The sequence below is a fragment of the Cyprinodon tularosa genome, unplaced genomic scaffold, assembly GCF_016077235.1.
Source record: "Cyprinodon tularosa strain WSP-4 unplaced genomic scaffold, ASM1607723v1 ctg79, whole genome shotgun sequence".
NCBI classification, from domain to species: domain Eukaryota; kingdom Metazoa; phylum Chordata; class Actinopteri; order Cyprinodontiformes; family Cyprinodontidae; genus Cyprinodon; species Cyprinodon tularosa.
In genome coordinates this window covers 1,680,942-1,703,144 of record NW_024039551.1, presented here as the reverse complement: position 1 = coordinate 1,703,144, position 22,203 = coordinate 1,680,942, and the positions used below count along the sequence as shown (strand labels likewise).

General features: G+C 40.1%; 1 protein-coding gene across 1 annotated transcript; it reads right to left on the bottom strand.

The window, feature by feature from the left end:
- Positions 1-4,927: 4,927 nt before the first annotated feature.
- On the bottom strand, positions 4,928-16,454 carry usp38 (ubiquitin specific peptidase 38). Its single transcript, XM_038271095.1, has 11 exons — positions 16,261-16,454; positions 14,139-14,829; positions 12,928-13,063; positions 12,692-12,821; positions 12,295-12,396; positions 11,840-11,998; positions 11,564-11,757; positions 11,394-11,487; positions 11,202-11,308; positions 7,905-9,228; positions 4,928-6,056 (listed from the first exon to the last, which is right to left on the bottom strand). Exons 2-11 carry the CDS (start codon positions 14,818-14,820, stop codon positions 5,889-5,891), a joined length of 3,096 nt encoding a protein of 1,031 aa, XP_038127023.1. The 5' UTR covers positions 14,821-14,829; positions 16,261-16,454; the 3' UTR covers positions 4,928-5,888.
- Positions 16,455-22,203: the final 5,749 nt, after the last annotated feature.

Genomic DNA, 22,203 nt, shown 5'->3' with positions numbered 1-22,203 from the left:
TAGCCGATAAGGTGGGCTAGCAAATCAGTTGTACCAATGAATGGCTGGAAATTAACTGTTGGCAGGGGTTCAAATATATGCTTTGCATTTCCCAGCTGAAAGTGAAGCACATATCTTGTTTTGTATTATGAGCCAATGTTCTTATTATTTAATCTTTGCATTCTTTAGTTTTCCTGTTGATGATTATAATGATATGGATGGAGAAGGAAAATAAAAACCTGAAAATAACCTGTTGAGGCTGCGCTAAATATTTTCCCAAAGCTGAGGGGCTGTTACATGTAGGAAAACAAAATAAATACTTCATAGAAAAACCAGAAGGCTGAGACTCCACTTGCAGAGATCAGGTCTGAAAAAAGCAAAAGCAAAGGAAACAATTAAACACCTGAAAAAACGGATATCAGACGCAAACATTCAGCTAAGACAAATCCTACATAGCAGGTCTCTACTTTACTGTTCAGGGCACTGGTTGTTCTAGTGATTTCCCAGTTCCCCTTTTCAGGCCCAGTTTGTCTTTACCCACTTCCATTTGAGCAGAATAGTTTTTGCAGTCCAAGCAAAAATATCAAACCACAGAACTATTTTGTTATTTCCTAATCAGCTGCTGACTAAAAGCAGAATATGATGAACTAATCACATAATAAAACCAAGCTGAGGGATTTTTTTTCTTAAAGACAAAAATCTGAGGAAGCAGAAAAAGAAAAGGCTCTGATCTGCTATAGGTTTGTGTTTATAAAACTATGCAATGTTGACCTAAAACAGCACTGCAACGATAGTTGACCTGACATTATCACAAAGGCCAGTCAGTGCAGTCCAGTTAGCCTGTTTAACATGCTGATCATCTTTGCTGATGAAGAGTCTCAGTCATCATAAGCTTTCTAACATTTGAATGACATTTGAATTGAGAAAGCCTCCTTGACGGATTTCCAGAATGCTGATCATCAGAGAGTGTAAAATACTGGGAGGAGAATATAAAATGTAATTACTTGCCATTTCTCAAACCTTAAACAGACTGTGGATGCAGTGTTTGCCTCGTTTGAAAGTCGGTGCAAAAACATCTGTAATCATTGTGGCGAAGAGGCATTTAAGAGCAGTAATAGAAGGAAGGGAAACAGCAGAAAAACAGTTATTCCACTTCTTCCTCTTTTGTTAGTGTCTTTTCTGTTTGTCTCTCTTATTCTGTGGAAAGCAACCCTTACTACATCCGCTGCAAATCCATCCATCTCAGTTCAGGAGAATTTGAAATCATTCTTATTAATAAGGTGGAGAAGTTGCCTTCAGTTGCTGGAAATTAAGATTAGTAGAGACATATAGGCTGTGTCTGAACACCCGCCCTGACCCCTAAATTCCTCAATCAATATATAGAGTGGGGACTATATAGTAGAATTTATAGTAAACTCAGTTAACTGACCATTTGGACAGATGATCACTACTTTTCATTCCCTGTTGGTCACATAACTCCGCGTCCACTGCACGCTGCCTGTGGCATCTTTGCTATCAGTCACTGCTATCGGGTAGCGACAGCGGGACGCTCTGACAGGAAATCCCATAATGCTTTGCGAGCAGAGCTCTCACCGCAAAGCATTTCAGGATATATCTGCTCGTCTAGTGACCATGGATGATCACTTCTTTTCAAGTTGCATTGTGGGAAATTTTGGGTCCAATTCATCCACTAGACATTAAGGCACTCATTTAAAAAGGCCTAACCACTATATAGTGCCCTATATAGTGATTAGGGCGGACATTTGGACACAGCCATAGTATATGTGGCAAATCTGTTGTTGGGATAAACTCACTGCAATGTTTTATTGTCCTGTGTCTGGATCGATCAGTATAGCAGTTTGTAACTTCTAGTTTGTAACTTCTTCCAGAACTGTCCAGTAATGCGTTTTCTTGCACTTGTCTGTTCGTACATTTTTAATCGCAGTTATAAGATCAAATGGAAAACGTAGCAGCAAGTCTGTCTCTTGAATATGTAAATAACCATAAAAGTATCAAAGTGCAGCACTGCTGAATGGGAAGATTTTCCTTTCCCACAGATGAGTGGACATCTCTTTGCATTTAAAATGGTAGAGTGCGTTACTATGCTTCTCTCTGTATGCTGCTGACTTATAGCAGCTGTCTGCTGAAAACTCACAATCTTTAGTGGCTTCTTTCATCTCTTGGCATCCAAGTCCCACCTTAGATATTATAATCACTGCTTAGAAAAACTAAAGGGTTTGTCTTTAAATTAATTTTGTAGTTATCAAATTGTCTATTTTTTGGAGAACAAATGCTGAAAGAAAATGTTTTTCCCCTTTTAATAAAATAAAAATTCTAAGTTCCCCTTTTATAAAAGAAATAAGAACCGAAATTCTCCATTAATTAAAAAGAAATGTTTTGTGCATTGCTAGTGTCAGAGAAACGTGACGTGGTAAATGTGTCTTTCGGACATTTCTTTAGATCTGAATCAGTTATCTTGACTTGTTGTCTAGGCTGAAATGATTCAGATGTTAAAAGCTCCTCCACCGTGTTTCACCTCAGAGTCATTTTATAGGCCACTGAGCCTGATTATTACTATTATTCTCTTCTCACACCATCAAGGGAGATCCTTTTTCCTCTACACATAATGATCAAGCATACCATCTGTGTGCAGTTCTGCTGCAAAATGTTTCTGCCTTTGGGACGCAGGAAATAAGATCAGGCCCCAAGTCTTGAAAAGGCAAATACATCCACACCTGATTTAAATGTTTGTGACACAGAGCAAACTTCTGCAGAAATGACACCAAAGGAAAAACAAGCAAACATTTTAAATACATTTTATATACAACTGCTCAGAAAGAGCTGATTAATGGTTCCATGTTTGAGCCAAGTAATCCTCAATGTTTATGGAGGAAATCCGACACCAAGTCGTCACCTCGCCAATCTACGTATAGAGGGAACTGGTAGCAATAATGATGACATTGTCTTATGTTATTAAGAGTGTGAACAATGCAGTTAAGTGAGATGATTATGATCTGAACCTGGGATTATTTCTGTGAATCCAGGTGGAGGAATGTAAACCTCAAACTGTACTAAAACGCTTCAGCTGAGTATTAGATTAACAAACTAGCTGGTTTGAATATCTGATCAGGTTATCCTCTTTCCCACTGAAATTAGCAGGTTAATGTTTTTTTTTTTAAAACATCGGTGGACCCGCTAACAATCTCCATTTGGCTCACTTTCCATTGGCGAAAGAAAACTGGTTCTGACTCCCCGCTGGCAAGCTGCATGGGCTCTGACGCCCACCGCTGTGTATCTGGTAAAGGTAATCAGGGAAGTAAACAATGGAGGGCGACATGTAGTGAGCCAGCGCATAATCAGTTTTCTTGAGTGTTTCTTTCTTTTCTCCCTCCAAATGTCTCTCACCAGTACTGTGCCATGTCTATCAAATGTGCGCAGAATTGTTTGATCAGAGGCGACTAGCGCGGTGTGTTAACGTCCGTACTCTGCGCTCAATGGTATCATGTAAATTAGCGTGTCGACCCGGGTCTTACGCTCCAAATATATGCCATCCAATTCAGAGTCAAGCCGTTTGAAGGCTATTTTAACCCGGTTCAAATGCCAAGGGACACGCGTCAGTGAGCTGTTCACACTGCCAATAAAAGCCAATGGTTCCCGGGTTTAAACTGGTTTTTTGGCCAATGGGAAAGGGGTTTATGTCTTCTCCATAAGCTTTCCAGAAAATAATCACCCAGAGGAATCTCCTGAGCAAATCCCAGATCATAATCTCCAAGAAAATGTTGGAGCAGAAAGATGTCTGGGTTTCCCTTCTGTTCCTTACTATAATAAAGGATTACACACAAAAGATTTCTTGATATATACTTTTTTTCTTTTAATTGCATGAAACCTTAAAAACAACAAATGACGAAAAACGAAGAAAATTTTTGCAGCTTCTGATGCAAAGTCTCCAAGCTGTGCTCAGAAGAACAAGGTCATAAAAACACTTCATCCTAAGTCAGTTCTTCTATTGGTAGGTTGAACAGATCACGCATGGATCATCATGTTGATAAGTGGGACAGAGTATTAAAAACACACTCATCAGCCAATCAAAAGTAGCTTACATATTTAGAAATAAACAAAAAAGTGCTTTAAAATGAAGACCTATAAATGTACTGAAGCTGTTTCTCTGCATTTCATGGAAGATACAGATTGAGCATCAAACTTATATAGACTGTAGGAAAAGACCTTTTTTTTTTCCAGCTGTCTGATCTTTAATCAGACCTAATTTTCCAGGTTTATACGCATTATGTAAATATTAATCATTTTCCTTTTTAAAAGCCTGAAATTTGCAGCCACTGTGATTTCTTTACTTTGCTTTTAAAGGGGTCATAGAATGCCAAACCGAGTTTACATCGTCATAGATGATTAACGATAGTTCAGTGGGTGAAATGGACCCGTCACCCGCTGGCTCCCTCCCCCTGTCGCCTGGAGTTCCCGGACCAGTCCCGGAGCTGACTGCTCGGTTCTGCTGCGCTGTAGTCGACCAAAATCCCAGAAGATTTTGAAATTCCCCCGACTTTTTTTTTTTTTTTTGGGTATGAAAAGTAGGATATGTCCAGGAAAAAGACGTCTGGTCACCCTACCATTTCAACAATTTCGATGTTTCGGTGAGTGCTTGTTGCTATGATGCGTCTTTGCTCAGCGGCTTCGCTCGTTGTAAACCAACCAATCAGCACACAGCTCATCTAAATATTCATGATCATACCATAAAAGGAAGAAAACCTGTGGTTTCATTCTGGGGCTTTTAACCAGGCTTGCATTAGGGCTCATAGAACAGCAAATATGTAATTTTCATCCCAACCAATGTTACACACCCTATTCAGAGACCTTTAGGACCAGCACTAAAACCCTATAGAATCATTCTATGACCCCTTTAAGAGTAAATGGAGAGCCAGGAGAAGAGGTCTTGGTTTTGCACAGTTCTGATTCCACAATTCACATCATTTTAAGTGGAGGAAAACACCTGTTGGACACTCTTAGGAGCCCCATTTATCTGTTCAACAGTCAATGAAACCCCGCTGATTTCCAGCTGTTATACAGTCCAGGAAAGAAACACTCCATGTCCCAGTGTGCAGTGAGCCAAAGAACAAAAAAAAACAACCCCTAAATAGTCCAAGAAGAAGCAGGCTGGAGCTGGTAGGAGTTATAGGCTGAATGGAGGTACCTAAAGTTTTCAAATGCACTCAGGATCAAGGTCTTCGGCTTGGTAAAATCCTTGCTGAGGTCAGAGGAAACTAAAACTCAATCATAATGAACAAAAGACTGAGAATAATGTCCTAAATGCCAAGCGGGGGGGTGGAAGCACCATGTTTTTTGCTGGTAGCCTTTTTTTAAATGGACGTTGGCCAAAAAGCTGAACCTCGGCTGTCTTCCAAAGCCAAATTCGGAACTTCCATCACCAGGTTCTGGTCTCAGAACTTGCACAGCAGGTTTGAGCTCGGCAGCTTACCAAACTGGCCCAGTTACACCAGTTCTGTCAGGAGGAATGAGCTCAAGTTCCAGCAATCTATGAAGAGAAGCTTGTGGACGAAACCCACATCCCACAGCAGTTCTACCACAGACTGAGAAATTATAATCAAACATCTGAGTGTGAAGAATATACAGAAAAAATATTTCATTAATTTTCTTCAGCTTGTGAGAAGATATATTTAAAAAAAAAAACAACATTTTTTTGAAACCAGAAAACAATGCAAATCATTTGATGCTTAAAAAAAGTTGAACTTTAATCAGATCCTCAGGATATAAGAAATCTAGGGATCAAAGCCGCGTCCTGATGCCCAGTGTGTGTGAGTTCTCTTGCTTCTGTACATGGTGGGACTCCTGTGCCCAGATTCATTGGGGGGGGGGCCTCCACAGCAGTTTGTTTCAGTTCAGAACACCAGTCTGCTGATAGTGTTGAAGCCTCCCCCACCTCCTCCCCCTCCTCCAGATGGGCCACAGCTCCCCGGTGGGTTGTTGTCATCTGAGCCGTTTGGTCGGAAGGAGCATGAAGAGGAGGCGGCCTGCAGAGCTTGGGTCCGAGCGCTGAGCTCCTGCTCCTGTTAGAGACAAAAATCAGATCAAATCTAAAAAGCACCAAGTTGTTCAGAAGTGGCCCCAAAGCACAAAGCTTTATTACTGCGTCCTCTAGAGGAGAACCACTGAAGGTATTTACACAAGTGAGAGGGAGTTTCAGTCTAACGCCTCACAGCTCAGCGAGGTGTGAAATTTACACCTCACATCTTTAAACAGAACGGCTTGACTCAGAGTCCCAGATTAGGGCTGCAACTAACGATCATTTTAAAAATCGATGAATCAGCCGATTATTTTTTCGATTAATCGATGAATCGGACAAAAAATATTTTTTATATTAACCTCTTTATTCCAAAATAAACATTTTAGACAGAACAGAATATATACATAAATATATATATATATATATTAGGGGTGGAACGGTTCACAAAATCCACGGTTCGGTTCGATTCACGGTTTCTGGTCACGGTTTTCGGTTCGGTTCGATACATGTTGATTGTTACACTGAAATCCCATAAAAATTGATGGAATTAATGAAAAAATCCCCCCAAAAACAATGGATTCTAATTATTTTAAAAGATCCGCGGAAACCCTGGATCATTTCCGTATGTTTTGCTGCTTTGAATTTAATCATCTGGCGCATGCTCTCTAACATCTCCAAGGGACTCAGAGGGGAGCAGACGGAGCCACAGTGGAGGCTGTAGGCTTTGCTTTGAGCAGCCGGTCTGGAGCGCAGCGGGGGTTGCTGACGGAGTATGAGGGATTTCGGGGTTAGCATGACATGTTGGTCATGTTGCTGTTAGCATAAACAAAACGTGTTGCACAATGCTCACATCCCTTAAACAACTATAGTACCTAATTGGAAGACGAGCTCCTCGTGATGAGGTTTAATCTCTGCAGTTGCTCTGTGTCAGAGGTTAGTCAGAAAACACTAGTGGACAAAAAGCAGCATTGAAAAAAAACAAAGAACCCAGCAGACAGGTCCAGGAGGAGAAACTCTAAGCGGATCTGGTTCTGAAACAAGATCCCAAAATTTCCACATCCCACAGAGATCCATTCAACCCATCAGCTGAAAAAACACAATAACTGCTGCAGAGATTCACTGATCAAGTGGGACAATCAATTTAAAAACTGCAACTTCCCTACAGGCAGCTCTTTTTTTGCACTACAGGCCTGACCTTCAAAGATTCCAAATAAGGAGTCCAAAAAAAAAAAAGATAAAAGGGCCGTAGGGAAGGTTACTGATAACAGGAGCTGAGAAGTGGACAGACCCAAGGTTAAAAGGAGAATATTTCTGTTTTGGGAGGTGGCCATAAAAGAAGTTGGAGATAAAGGTAATGATAAGAATGTTCCAAAGGTTTTAATCATGATTAATATCATTTATAATGACCTAAGGTCAGTTTGCCTGACCGTTTGAAGGTGGTAAATATCTAGATCTACATCCCCTCCACTCAAATCTACAGTCTGCGTGATTCTGACAGCACAGCCCCAGGAAAGCTCACCGTTCTGCTCATTTTAGACACACTTACCACCATCCTGCAGGACCAGGTGTTTTCACTGCAACAACAGAGCTCTACGTCAGTTTTTCTGTAAATATTTTTCATTTCCCTCGTTTTGAGTAGATTGGTAAAACAATTTACTGAAGTTATAAGAGGATCTCTGTTAAAAATAATAAAAACGTATCTTATTCCTGTGTATTATTTTTAAAGATCCTATTTTAAAGGCATACACCCTCCTTCCATTGACAGATCGTCTTATTAGCCGCTCATATTAAGGGAAGATACGCTGATTTTCAGAGATGTTTAATTACTTTTAGATTTGCAGAGTTTTGCTCTACAGTGATGCAAATTGGTGCCTGAAGGAAGAGGACTTGCCTGTAGGAACAGCTTGTTGTCTTCGATAATAGCGTCCAGCAGCTCTTTTTGCAGGGGGGGCTCAGCGCTCGCTCTCATTCCATTTGCCGTTTGTCCCTCGTTTCGGCCGGACCCTGGCAGCTCCTGTTTCCTGTACATGAGCACATACGCCGTGTCCTTGGGGAAGCGGTTGGTGATGTTCTGGACCGACTGTAGGGAGGTGAACGTCACTTTGCTGTCATTGAACAGGAGCCAGTCCTTTGCCTCCAGGCCGCTGGGAGCGGAGACGTCAGCTTGTTCAGACGTGCAGAGACTGCTGGCAGCTTGGCCATTGGCTGAATCGTCTGAGGTGGGAGGGAGGCCCCCTGGACACTGCATCCCATCTGCTCCATTGATGTTTCGGCCGTAGGAATAGTAGTGGCCGCTCTCTGATGATATACCAGAATGCACCACTACGGAGCTCAGCATATAGGGCACAGACTGGACCCAGGTTTCACTACCTTCGCTCACCTCAGCCTCATCCATCTTCACTTTTCCCTCCTCTTCCTCTTCTTGTGATGATTTGAGTTTCTTAGCCAGGTTCTCGCTGCTCTCAGGAGAATCAACTTGCAGGGGAGATGAGTTGGTAGAGGAGCAGTGCACAGGTGTTGAAGCGGCATAAACAGGAAGTCTCAGAGCTGGTGGGATGATGACGCTGTCTAGAATCTTCTTACGGATATGGCTTTTGGCATCGTAAGAGAACCGCAGCAATGTGAGAATGAGGTACTTGGGTGCAGAGACTACTTTCATAGTCCTCTCAGCTCGTTGGAGGGAAATGCACGTCTCACAAAAGTAAGCGTTGTCTTCGTCGAGGATCTCAGGAGCCAGAAAATAGTTCACCAGGTCCGGCACTGCGAGAGGGGGCTCAGTAGTCATCACTGGTTCATATTGAATGTTAGGGGCTGTGCTGCTGGCTGAGCCTGATTCTGGGGCTTCACTGCCACCATTGACAGATCCCTGACAGAGCAGCTTGGCCTCCTCTGAAGGTCTCTCTGCTTTAGGGCTGCCCTGGGAGGAGGCTGAAGGACAAAAGGCCAAAGACAGGTCCGTAAAAGGCTCTTCTTTCTCAGAGATGCAGTTGCATTGCATACAGCGGATGCCTGTGATCAGCTTTCCACCAAACATCCGTTCTATTAAAGTCCTCCCATCGTCTGCAGACTGGTCCTCTGCCTCGACCAAATCAGAGTCCTGGGGCTCTTTGGAAGATGCTGGACTTGTTGGGTCTCTGCTTATGGTGTTGGCCAAGGAGGCAACCTTTGGCTTGGCTGACTGCAGGACGTGAAGCGTTTTCTCCTCTTCGTGTAACCTTGAAAAATCAGGAACACTTTATCAGATTTATGCTGTTAGTGGAACCAATGAAGTTAATAAAATCCTACATTAAATAGCAATGTGAACCAGAAGAGTATTTATCCCCCTTTACTCTGATGCACATCAATAAAATAAAATCATGTGCAAAACATGTTTAGTGGAGAACATTTATGGACGAACAGGCTCATGAGAATAATAGGAAGAACAGTTCAACATCCCAGCAGAAACGCTCATGATGACTGGAGGAGTTGCAGGTATCTGCTGCTCAGGTGGAGAATCTGCTGGCCAAGGACAAAGCTTTGCTGGGAGAAAACCATAAGATTTGGGAAAGCCCAGTATGACACAGAGGGAGCTCTGCTCAGATGAGATAAAGTCAGAATATGCTAGTCTAGATGCACAATGCTGTGAGTGATTGACAGCTAACCATCCCCACCATGAAACACGGTGCTGATGGCATCATGCTGCGGGGACGCCGTTCTTTAGCCACGACTGAGAACCCGGTCTGCACTGATGAGAACTGGGTCCGTGCACTGAAACCTACGCAACAGACTGAATACATCCAGATTTAAAGGAAAAGTCCGCTCACATTCAGAATTCAAACTTCTGAAATTACTTTAAATATGAAATTATTACAAACTGTTCAATAAATTATAAATGTTTTTATTAAAAGTAATTTTCATTTGAATGTGCTTTACTGAAGAAATCCATGTTTGTCAAAGAACACTTCTGCCACCTACTGGTTTGTGACGTCACGGTGCGGTATCGGCTGTTGATCAAGTCCCAGTGCTGTATCTGGTGTTTGTCACAACGCGCTATTATCCAAGTCATCTTGAAAACATTCTTCTTCGAATGTTGGCTACATATTACGGGTTTTTTCTCTGGCCAGAAGTTCAATGGTAAATCCTCCCTCTTCAAGTTGGCAATCCAACGACCAACCCGTCCGTGGATCATGAATCGGAAAGGTGAAATAACTAATTTTATTTTTACTTTTACCCGATGTATTCCAGCATCCAGCTGCCATGCACATGGGCATTGTCAGTTTCACTATAGCTCTGGTGAATTTCAATGGTGAAGTCCTCTGGAAATCTTCAATAATTGTTGTTGATTGCAGATGTGTCTAGTAGTTCCCATTGATTTAGCTTGTAAAGCGGGGAGAATGGCGCTAGGCTTACCCCACCGTGACCTCACTGCTGGAAGATGGCCGGAGGGAGGGGTTACTATATTTGGGCACAAATGGCCGCTCCCCAACTCATGATTGCAACGAATATTATCTTTATTTTTTTACTAATTAACCCTAAATTCATTAAATCAACGCAAACGTATTAGTTTTAGGTATAGATAATGATCCATTGATTATTGCTTACTGACCTGACGTTTCCTTTAATTCATCAAAATGTGAAAAATCACAGATATATGTTATAGAAAACTAGAAACCCAGTCAGAGCTACAGTATAGGCGGGGAGTGGCGGCCTAGTGGTTAGGACATAGACCTTGGAATCCTGAGGTTCTCAGCTTGAGCTCCACTCCCACAGACTGTGACTATGGGTCTCTGAGCAAGACCCTTAACCCCCGATTGCTCCCTGGGCGCAGCAATATGGCAGCCCACTGCTCTCCAAGGGGATGGGTTAAATGCAGAGGTAAATTTCTCCAATGTGAGATCAATAAAGTTAAATTACCATTGTTATTATAATTATTATTACTATTACAACAGCTCCCAACAAATCTGTTGGCATAGAATGGCTTAATCAAAGTCCAGACCTAAACCAAATGAATCATTTGTGGAAAAAAACATGGAATCATGAAGAATAAAAAAATATGACTGTCTATTTGCCTCAGTTATATAATACTTAATGTTGGTGAGGCTGATGAAATCCTAAAGAAACAGACAGGATCCTAATGTTCATTATTCTTCATGGCTTTAAGCTGAAATAAGAGCTGAAGATGAGGCACAGGGCTGGAGGCTCATCGTACCTTTCTAGAAGAAATCTCAGATACTCTGAGCAGTCCTGCTGTGAGCCCACGTTGAACCAGGGAGGACGAGATGCTTCCAAGAAGTTTCTGGGAGCGTATGCTGCCCTCTGTTGGACAAAGCCACACATACACAACTCATGACATCCGGTGGCGGCGAGCAGCGGCAGCATTGTGTTTCCTCATGTAACTGACCTGTGTGTGAGCCAGGAAGGCGAAGAGGAGCTGGAGCTTCTTCATCAGCGTGTTGCTGCCGTTTAGATTTAAAGACAGAACGTGCCTCCTGAAGCTAAGAACAAACACTGGCGTTTAGTCCTCCACACCAACAGCTGCAACACTGATCCTCTGTGGGGGGGGGGACTTACTCAGTTGCCATAAAAAGAGTCTGGATGATGCTGTTCATGTAGCAGGTGTTCCCCAGGTTGATCAGGCCCGTCTTTCCAGTCTCAGACTTCCCAGCTGGCCTCAGTAACCCAGAAGCAAATGAATTCGACTGGGATGTCCAGGCACTTTGATTCAACACCAATTTGATCTTCTCTTCTGAGGGTTTTGGAAGCTCCTGGAGAGAAAAGAATCATGCACAGATTATGCAGAAATGCCTGAAAGCTGAGAGTTTCTAACAGCATGCATCGGTTCTTTACCTTTATGGCTTCCAATATGTGGTCGTAGAGGTCCGGGAAACCAGAGTACTGATACATCATGCAGTGGATCAGCTCGGTGAACTGCAGAAGGAACGCCTGACTGGTCGGGAGGCCGTCTGAGTTTAGAGACTTAACCAGAGGCACCACATGTGGAACAATCTGAAATAAACAGATGTTAAAGCTAATAAGTCCTTTTAAGGTGGAAAAAAGGCCGACAAGAGAGGAGATGAACATCAGAAACTCCACAGAGACTCGACCCCATTTGCTGATTATTATGGAGTTCCCTCTTGTTACGATTTTCATTAAATTAAAGTGCTTGGCATTTAAATGCTTTGCAGATCATTAGTTAGGAGGATTCCTGAGGCATGGAGGTCATTTCAGAAAGAACAGGAGAAAATGGGAGAACAGATAATGGGATCATATGAGAAGGAGATGAGGTGCTGAGGGTCTCCTACCAAATGGAAGGCCTCTGGAGAGTGCTGGAAGCTCAGCAGCATATGGGAGAGCACGGCTAGCGCACCCTGCCGTACGAGAGGGTACCACAGACGGTTAAAGACCTGCAGGATTAAAAAAAAAAAAAAAAAAAAAAAAAAACTTGAAATTTATTCATCCAAATGATTCCTTAAATTAATTTAAAGTCCAGTCAAATTTATTTCTTTAACATATTCAAACTAAATGTCGGTAAAACTCTTACAAGCTCTTAAGTATGAATAAATATTAATTCATCAAAACGAATTAGACTCTGCTTAGGCTTTATTAAAGAACCACAGGAACAAACAGCCTAATTAGCAGATCTGTAACGTTATTTATCAATCCAGCCTCCTCTAGGGTGTAAAGTTCAGCTTTACTAACCAGTTCGATTTTCAGCAGAGTGACATCTATGAGGATGGTGAACTTCTGAACTGCAGCCAGGCCCCTGAGCAGAGCGATGACCCAGGTGTCCACATGCTGGGCCAAAGGCCAGGACAACCAGTCGATCATTCTTTAAACACACAACAAGCTCCGATCATTAAATACTCTCTGAAAGGAGGCTGATCATCTATTACGAACACATGTGATGACTGCAGGACATAAAAAGACAGGGTTACCTGCAGAGAGCTTTGGTCATCGTCGCATCTTTGACGTTCTGGTCTGTGGTGAGACTCTTGATGAGCACAGTGATCATCTGCACGGGGATATGCTGGACCAGACTAGCCAGAGCAATAGACGGGTCAAAGGATGGGTCTAAAAAAAAACAGAGACACCAAGAATACAGTTTACTTTAAACACATGTTGTCCTTCAGATCAGAACAGGACTATAAATAAAAGGGAAATAGAAATCATCTGAAGGTGGCCGCACCGTGAAGCCACATGCAGGCTGAGAGGATAAACCCATTCCTCTGCCTACATCCCCCAGAATGCTGTGCAGCTCTATAAAAATATGTGTTGATATTTTTGTTCCCCTGCCTTTGGGTTATACAAGCTTATTCTAACAGGATCAAACTGTTTTTGGACTTTTTTGTAAAGGCATATAACCCGACTATGATGCTGAAGATATATTTAAAACATCTGTTTTATTATCATGTCTATTTTAAAAAAAAATGTAAAACAAAGAATGATGCCACTGCTGCTCCCAGTAGGAATAATTATTGTCCACTTGGGAGAGAAGTTAGAAAACAAAGAAAGGAAACCTAAATTCTGTGTTGATGTTTTATCATAGACGGATATTAGAACTGGCTAAATTTGTCGTCATTTTTAACATCTAAAATACATACATTCCAAACAAATTACAGGTGAGCGGAAGCTGTAAAGACAATAAAAACAGATTTGTTTTTAAGTATGAATAACATTATTTAGAAAAGTTACTTTTTATTTCTTTAGTTTTTACGCCACTAGTGTATGGAGGACCAACTCTTCCATATTTAGAAATAAATACATAAATAAATGCTCAATAAATAAATAAGCGTACAATTAATTGCCCCCAAAAATACAACAAACAGAATCAATAGCAGAAATTTAATTATAGATTCATGCATTTATGTCTCAGTGTATAATTTACATTTATTAATTTATTGTATTTTTGGGGGCAATTAATTGAACGCTTATTTATTGAGCATTTATTATTTCTGTATTTATTTTTAAATATGGAAGAGTTGGTCCTTCATACTAGTGGCTTGTTTTTTTTTCCAACGGTAGGCAGACAGGAAAGCCATATATTAAAAAACCATATATAAACCATATATTAGCCAGAAGAGGTGTTTGATCAACATGATTTCAAAGAAGAGGGAAAGCTAAGATTTCAGGTTGGCAGTTTTATTACCTGTGGAGGAGATGATGGCGAAGACCTCCTGCAAAGAGAGCAGCAATGTGTCAGGCTCAGCCTTCCAGATGTTCTGCAGCAGGGTGCTGACCTTTGTCACCTGGCTCACATACTCTCTTAGTTCCCGCTCCTCGCTGGCAACGCACTGAAAGCAGCTGATAGTCCTCACCAGCTGCTGACAGAACAAAATGCCTGACTTGTCCCTCGGGATGCACTGCATAAAGTCTGACAGCAAAGAGCTGATCCGTACGCAGAGAGCCGGCTCAGGGCGCTCACACACCATCCTCAAAACCTCCACCTTGATCACGCTGAAGGTGTCCAGTACAGAGGGGCAGCTGATGAGCAGCCGGAGGCAGCAGTGGATGTAGTCGACAATGGCGGGGTCTCCGTGTTTAAGCTCCCCGTAGCCCTGCTGGAGCAAACTGAGCACAAAGTCTTTGCTGAAAAAGAGCTCGAACTCTGGGCGGTGGTAGCGGGCATAGGCCTCCAGGACCTGCAGGCCAATCTGCTTCTGGAAAGGGTCGTCACCGAGCAGGATGAGGCGGGTGGTGAGTGTGAACAGCGCTCGACACTGCTCCTCCGTCACATCGTTCTCTGCTGCTTCCACCACCTTCTTCACTATGGCCCTCTTTACCGGAGCAGAGTGGTCCGAGCTGATCAGGCCCTCCAGAATCTTGTCCATGTTGTCCAGCTGCAGAGGATTAAAAGAGTAATGACAATGAATAAATAAGCAACAATACTGTTGTTATTAAAGGGGTTTGCGGACCCCCTGTTGAAGAACTCCGTCCTAATGTTTTAAACCACGTATTTGGCTGAAAGTTCACCTTCTATCCTCCTAAGTAAAGAACCAGATCATGATATTGGTCAGCTGGTAACAAACTGAAACGTTAGACGTTAAACCAGATCCTCCATTTACCTAAACATTGTCAGGATAAACTCTAACCTAGTGAGGAAAGAGAAACAACCAGGCAGGAAGCTTTTCTGTTCCCTGAGTCATAAAAGGCTGTGGGAAACAGAGTGGATGGTTAAAAATCAGAAAAACGCTTGAAAACTTGCAGATATCCTGAAAACTGATGGTTATTATCAATATAAGCTGACAAAAAACTGGTTTAGAATTTTAGCTACTTCATTATTTTCTGTTTTTAATGGTAAAAAATCCTCTTTAACTTCAGACCAACACGTCTCTTTAGCAAAAAATAAACAAAGAAAGCAAATTCACCTGTGTGTGTCACCTCAGAGTCACTGGTAATGATAGCTGATAACAAAAATGCTTCTTTAAACTTTTTTGGAGTTATAATAAATAAATGAACGAATCAAACAATAACTCAGAGCTTTTCCTTTCAAACATTTGGGTTCAACAATTCTGCCATCATTATGATTGTTGCTGTAATTATCATACGGCTGTAAAAACAATTAATTTATATACAAATTGAATATTGTTTATTTTATTTAAGAAGAATCTAATAAAACAAACAGTCACCAGTCATGCTCAGACAGTTCAGTTAAATATAGAAATGTCTCAAACCCTCAAAGAGATTAGAGACAATCCCCAGGCCTTACAGAGGGTTACAGATGGAAAAATATAGTTACTCACATATCACATTATTAATATTAACTGAAGGGAAACAACAAAACTTTCAATTTAAGTGTTTCAACTGATGTTTCATTACGTTTTGCATAGAAATTTTAGTTTAACATAAATGCTACTTAGTTAACTATATATCTTGAGAATATTAATAAACGAAAACAAATATTTATTGGCAGCTATCGGTGGTTTCTATTTCAGTTGATGAACCTGTAGGGAAGGCTAACTGTTGCCATTCTGTTCCTCTGTACAGACTAGCAGCTAGCCTGCTAATGCTAGCTGGTTAAATTGACCGAATACCTCCACACGTATACGACTTATAAATATAGTAAAGGCTCTGGAAATATACTAAAAACTATCTTTTTGTAGTGTGACATAAAACGCACTGTGTCCCGGTTTCCAGTCTCTTACATTAATTAACGAAGCAGTAATAAAAACAAAGCAAGGAGCCAGGCCGAGTTAACGCCAGGTACCTCTCTGACTTAGCATAAATGCCACAACACACCGCAGTTAACAGCTTTATCCATCTAAACTTACCTGGATAAAACATGTCAGTACATCCTAAATAAAAATAAAAGCTCTCAGGTCGAGTCGCACATCCCCTGGCAGAAAAGTCTGTTTTATTTTCAGTTTACTTTGGGCGTTAAGAATCAGCTGATTAACCGTTTCCACTACAGTCATTCCAACTGCCGACAACCGGTGTTTTGTTGAGAAAGGCACCCCTGCCGTAAAACCTATCCATTTTTTCTTCTTTATGGGATTTTATTGGCGGTTAGCATGCAACGAAATGTTGCATTACCGCCACCTACTGGTATGGAGTGTGGATCTGAATGGCTACTGCCTACTTACTTTCTAATTACTACTTAATTACTATACTTTCTGTATTTCTATTACTACTTACTTTCTAATACTTTCTAAAACTTTGGAACCTGTACATACCACCACCCTGTCTGGTTTAACCTCCTCTACCCATTGTAAGCTTAGTATAATTGCCACCATTTCTGCTGTGAAAACAGATAGTTTATCTGATATTCTTTAAAAAATGTATATTTTAAACTCTGGTATATATATTCCTATACCCACGCGTCCTTTTAACTTCTTAGAACCATCTAAATATATTTTAAGGTAGTTATGATATGAGTTTATTAAAGATATATCAGTCTTCATCCCTTTTTCATTTAAATTCCAATCATTTTTCATTTTAAGCAGTCTCATGTCTACATATACCTGAGGGAATAGCCATGGAGGAATAACACTAATCGAATTAAACTGACTTCTTATTTTCTAATCCATATTCTTTATTCAATTTGCTTATAATCCATCCAAATCCATTACGATGGTACTTTCCATATTCCCAACAGTTTTGTAGAATTGTATGTTCTTCCTTACTACTTTTAATTTTCATCCAATAAACTAGAGCTAATTCTTTTCTTCTCATTTCCAATGGAGTCTTTCCAGTCTATATTAAAAGAGCATTAATAGGTCTCAGTTTAACTGCACCTGTATATATATATATATATATATATATATATATATACATAAAGTCCTAATCTGTAATCTGTCTATCTTTTGTAGTGATGTTTTAGCTGCTGCTCCATATATAAAACTGCCAGAATCTATTATTGATCTCATGAGAGCCCTATATATGTTTAATGATGACTGTCTATCTGCACCCTAATTATGTCCAGCCACAGCCTTTAGTAGATTTATACCTTTCTTACACTTGGTTTCCAATATATGTTTTTTCCATGTATGAGAACCATCCAACCATAGTCCTAAATATTTTAATTCTGCAACCCTTTTCCAATGGCTGTTCGTATAATGTTATTGTTCCTATATAAGTATTTCTCTTTTGGTAAAAACCATAAAACAAAACTTTCTTGCTGATGAAAAACCCCATTCATAAGACCACTATTCTACTTTACTAACTGCTTTTTTAATATTTCCTAACATATGTTTTATATTCTTTCCCCTCATCCAGTGCAGATTTTATACATTTATCGTATTAGAAAAATATAATTAATCATGATATCAAATAAAATAGGGCTAATTGCTCTACCTTGAGGTATTCCATTTGCTACAATAAATTCTTTTAAATAATCATTCCCAATCTTCACTCTTATTTTTCTACCCAGTAAAAAAAAAAAAAGGCTATCCAGTCATACATCTTCCTACTTATTCCCCTCTGATTAATTTTTAGAAGAAGTCCTTCCCTCCATGATCAATAATAAAGTTTTTCTATATCAAAAAATACTATAATCCTTCTCTCCTTAATTTTTAAAGCTTTTTCTAGTTAATGCATTCATTGTTTATCTCCCTGTTCTAAAGCTACACTGATATCCATTAATCAATTTATTATGCTCAAGAACAAACCCTAATCTACTGACTATTATTTTCTCCATCCATTTACTTAAATGACAAGTTGAAGTTGTTGGTCTATAGTTATTTAGACTGATAGGATCTTTCCCAGTTTTATCAAACGGTGGTATTTTTGCCCTTTTCCAGCTTTTTGGTATTAAACCTTCATTCCATATTTGGTTAAACCGTATTAATATCAATTTCAATGTTACCTCTGGAATCTGTCGAAACATAAAAATAAAAATAAAAAATGTTATCACTGGCAGATTGTCACCTTGACTTTTAGGTGCATACCACAGAGTTATAGCAGCAGACACATCTCTAGGACAACTGTTAAGAGGAGACTATGTGAATCAGGCCTTCATGGTAAAATAGCTGCTAGGAAACCAATGCTAAGGACAGGCAACAAACAGAAGAGACTTGCTTGGGCTAACGAACATAAGGATTGCAGAAAAGATGAACTACCACAGCATCTTGCAGCGGCATGCTATTCCATCTGGTTTCCGTTAATTTGGACCATTATTTATTTTTCAACAGGACAATGACTCCAAACTCACCTCCAGGGCCTGTAAGGGCTATTTAACCAAGAAGAAGAGTAATAGGGTGCTGCGCCACATGACCTGGCCTCCACAATCACTAGACCTGAACCCAATCGAGATGTTTTGGGGTGAGCTGGACCGCAGAGTACAGGCAAAAGGGCCAACAAGTGCTGAGCATCTCTGGGAACTCCTCCAAGACTGTTAGAAGACCATTTCAATTCATTTTATTTCAATTCAGTTTATTTATATAGCGCCAATTTACAACACAAGTCATCTCAAGGCACTTTACAGTTCAACCAGATCATACAGTCAAATTGATTCAAAGTTTTCTATCTAAGGAAAACCAGTTGATTGCATTGACCCAAATACTCATTGACTCATTGACAGCAATCCCTCACACTAAGCATGCTTGTAGCGACAGTGGAGAGGAAAAACACCCTTTTAACAGGAAGAAACCTCCAGCAGAACCAGGCTCAGTGTGAGCGGCCATCTGCTGAGGCCGACTGGGGTTCAAGGAGACAGAAGCAGAGATACAAAAAGCAGCTGTAAAAGGCGGCCCTGTTAGGGAAAAACACAGCCAGGCAGACGAGCTCCAAGCCAGCTCCCATGTCAGAGGACGAAGAGAGCACATCCACTCAGTCACGGTCAGAGAAACAGGACCACACTGGAAAACAGGCAGATCTTCAGCATCTATAAACAAGGGTATTGATGGAAGCAGCACAGCTGATATTCTTCTCCTGGATGGAGTCACAGCCAAACAGGAACAGACGAGGCATTTCAGGTGACCACCTCTGGAAGAGAATTCCAAGAGTGTGCGAAGCAGTAATCAAAGCAAAAGGTGGCTACTTTGAAGAACCTAGAACGTAGGTCTTCAACAGGGGGTCCGTGACCCCTAGGGGGTCCATGGAGGTACTGCACGGGGGTCGCAAAAATTTTGGTTGATTCGTTTTTTTTTTATATTCCACCTGAATTTTTTTTACACTAATTGAAATGTCTTTTCACACAGGAGCTCTTTCAAGCTGGGCACAGTTTCATTCACAACACCTGTCCCATCAACCAGGAATCAGAAATACTTTAATAATCCCAGGGAGGGATTACTTTCGTTGACTCCATCTGTAATAGAGTGACCATAGGCAGGTTTAATATCACACAATTTCATACAGTATATATAATTAGGGGGTCCCTGCTCCATTTCACCATCAGTTTGGGGGTCCTCAGCCTGGAAAACGTTGCAGACCCCTAACCTAGAATATAACACATATTTTCAGTATATGATTCCACATGTGTTAATTCATAGTTTTGATGCCTTCAGTGTGAAACATAAATTTTCATAGTTATGAAAATAAAGAAAACTCTTTGAATGAGAAGGTGTGTCCAAACTTGTGGTCTGTACCGTATATACGATATCTTCTCCATATGCTGATTATGACAGTTATCTAAATAGTCCCCATTATGCACACTAGCAAATTTATTTCCTATTGCATTAGGTTTTATTTATTTTTAAACATACTTGTTTTAAATGAGCCAGAAATTGTTATTAATATTTCACTCTCTCAGGAAAATATGCCACTTTGATTCAAATCTTTCAGGAATTAATTATTTATTTTTGCAAATCTATAATTTAAGGTAATAAACTCATTGCTTTTATATATTTTAGTTGCATTTTCCAAACTATATCCCATATATTTGGTTAACTGTAAGGTTTATTTATTTTAAACACTCAAGGGATGAAAATTGCTGATTTCATTGTTCATATGTTTTAATGATATACATGTGTATTAATATTTCTGGAGGAAAGGAAAATCAATTTCTCTTAGTTTTTCATTTAGTGAAATCTAATTCAGATTAAACTGACACATAAGTTTAGATTTTATCCTATTGGATTATATTATTCATTCTTTTTCATCTATAAGTTGCTGTTTTGTTTACATTTTCATAAGTCAGAGCAACAGTCAGCCTTTCTCTGTCTTAGTCAGAACCTCAGACATTCATGGCACAGGGACAAAGCAACATACCACAAAATCATGAAGAGATGAAGCTAATCTCTCCGAGTGGCTGCTGTGGAAATAGAGAATTTGGTTTGTGACTAAAACCTGTGCGCATTTCACAACTACTGTGTCAGACCATGTTTGGACCCTTTTCTCTCTCTGGATTTGCCTAAGTTTTCATCTCCAGGTCCGTCCATAACATTATGGAACATGGTGACAGCAGGAAATGAACAAAACAAGACCCGTCCTGTTTTTAAACAACCACAGGCCTGATAAAAAAAACTTTTGTTTTCCAGTCCTGAAGCTGACATAGGAAAAGACAGTTGCTGCTGAATTTTTTTCTTTTAAAAAGAAAATGTTTGGTTTAGATACTTAAGGTTGGTTCTAATTTGATCAGAAATTACACTAAAAGAATCATGGTTTAGTGAAAGCCAATCAAGCCGTTCATTATCACCCTCATCAGACATTTTCCCATAGATAAAGTCATGTCAGTCAGAAAGCATTTTCTTCATTGCAAGATGCAGAAAGGAATCTAATAAGAGAAAGTTATCAAACTTTTCTTGAATAGTTGGAAGTCTATGGAAATGGAAAATGAAATAAAATAAAAGGAAAGAAAAGAAAATATATAATCGATCACTTTACCCTTTACTGATTTCTGCCAACAGGCGGTTTCAGTCCTGGAGCTCCACCATCTCAGTCCAAAAAGGTCGGCCACTTCTCAAACAAAAAAAAATTATTCAATGATTAAAAAATAATTTAGCATCGGAGAGAAGGAAAGCCTTATGTTGGTGCACCTCCTCCTTGTTTCCCCACAAAAAGAAATTCCCCAGTGTCTCTGTCCTCATGGTTTTGCACACACACACATTGTGGAGCAGGTTGCAGCTCAGGTGAGCTATTTGGGTCAGGGGTTCAGAGCAGATTAAAATCCTTTTGTGTTGCTTTCCCCAGATTTTAACCCATCATTTCCATCCGGTTGCTGTGTCGGTGTGTGTGCGTTGGTGTGGGCGTTAGTTGTTGCCAATGTGGCCAAGTTGTTCAGATGAGTTCTCATATGAGAGCTGTAGTTTGTTTCTGGTAATAGATTCAACATTTAACCTTTTTTCAATAGTGAAAGTTTGAGGAGAATCAAGAAAATCCTGTTTTCTTTTTGGTTTGTTTTTAAATAAGAAACCAAAAGAGCTGTCTTTATTTTTTGTGTCATTTTTATGCTGAAGTTCTTTCCAGGTGGGGTTGAATCTGTAGCAGGTGGTTCTACGCATCAATACATCATTTGGATTCTGAAAGTTATAAGGTTCTTTAAAATTACACTGAAAATTATACAGAAAAGTACTGATATTAAGACATTTTATTTGAATTTTTGAAAACTAATACTTTTTGAATACCTACTTGAACATTCATTTCTTCCATATAAAACTAGGTTTTTATTAAAACAACAAAAAGAAAAAATAAGATTAATACAAAGTGGAAGGTAAAATCACGGAATTAGACTAGACTAAGACTTAGACAAACTTTATCAGCATTAGGTATACAGAGAATGTATACAAAACTATGTTTATACATTAATAATATATTTTCTTTCATAGTGCAACCCTCTA

Bases quoted from the DNA above. Each gene is read 5' to 3' on its own strand.
- usp38 (XM_038271095.1), bottom strand. From the start codon at position 14,820: ATGGACAAGATTCTGGAGGGCCTGATCAGCTCGGACCACTCTGCTCCG. The intron at 12,397-12,691 runs GTTAGTAAAGCT...TTAATCCTGCAG, and splicing joins CTCTGCTGAAAATCGAACTG to GTCTTTAACCGTCTGTGGTA. The intron at 9,229-11,201 runs GTACGATGAGCC...TGATTTTTCAAG, and splicing joins CTGAGATTTCTTCTAGAAAG to GTTACACGAAGAGGAGAAAA.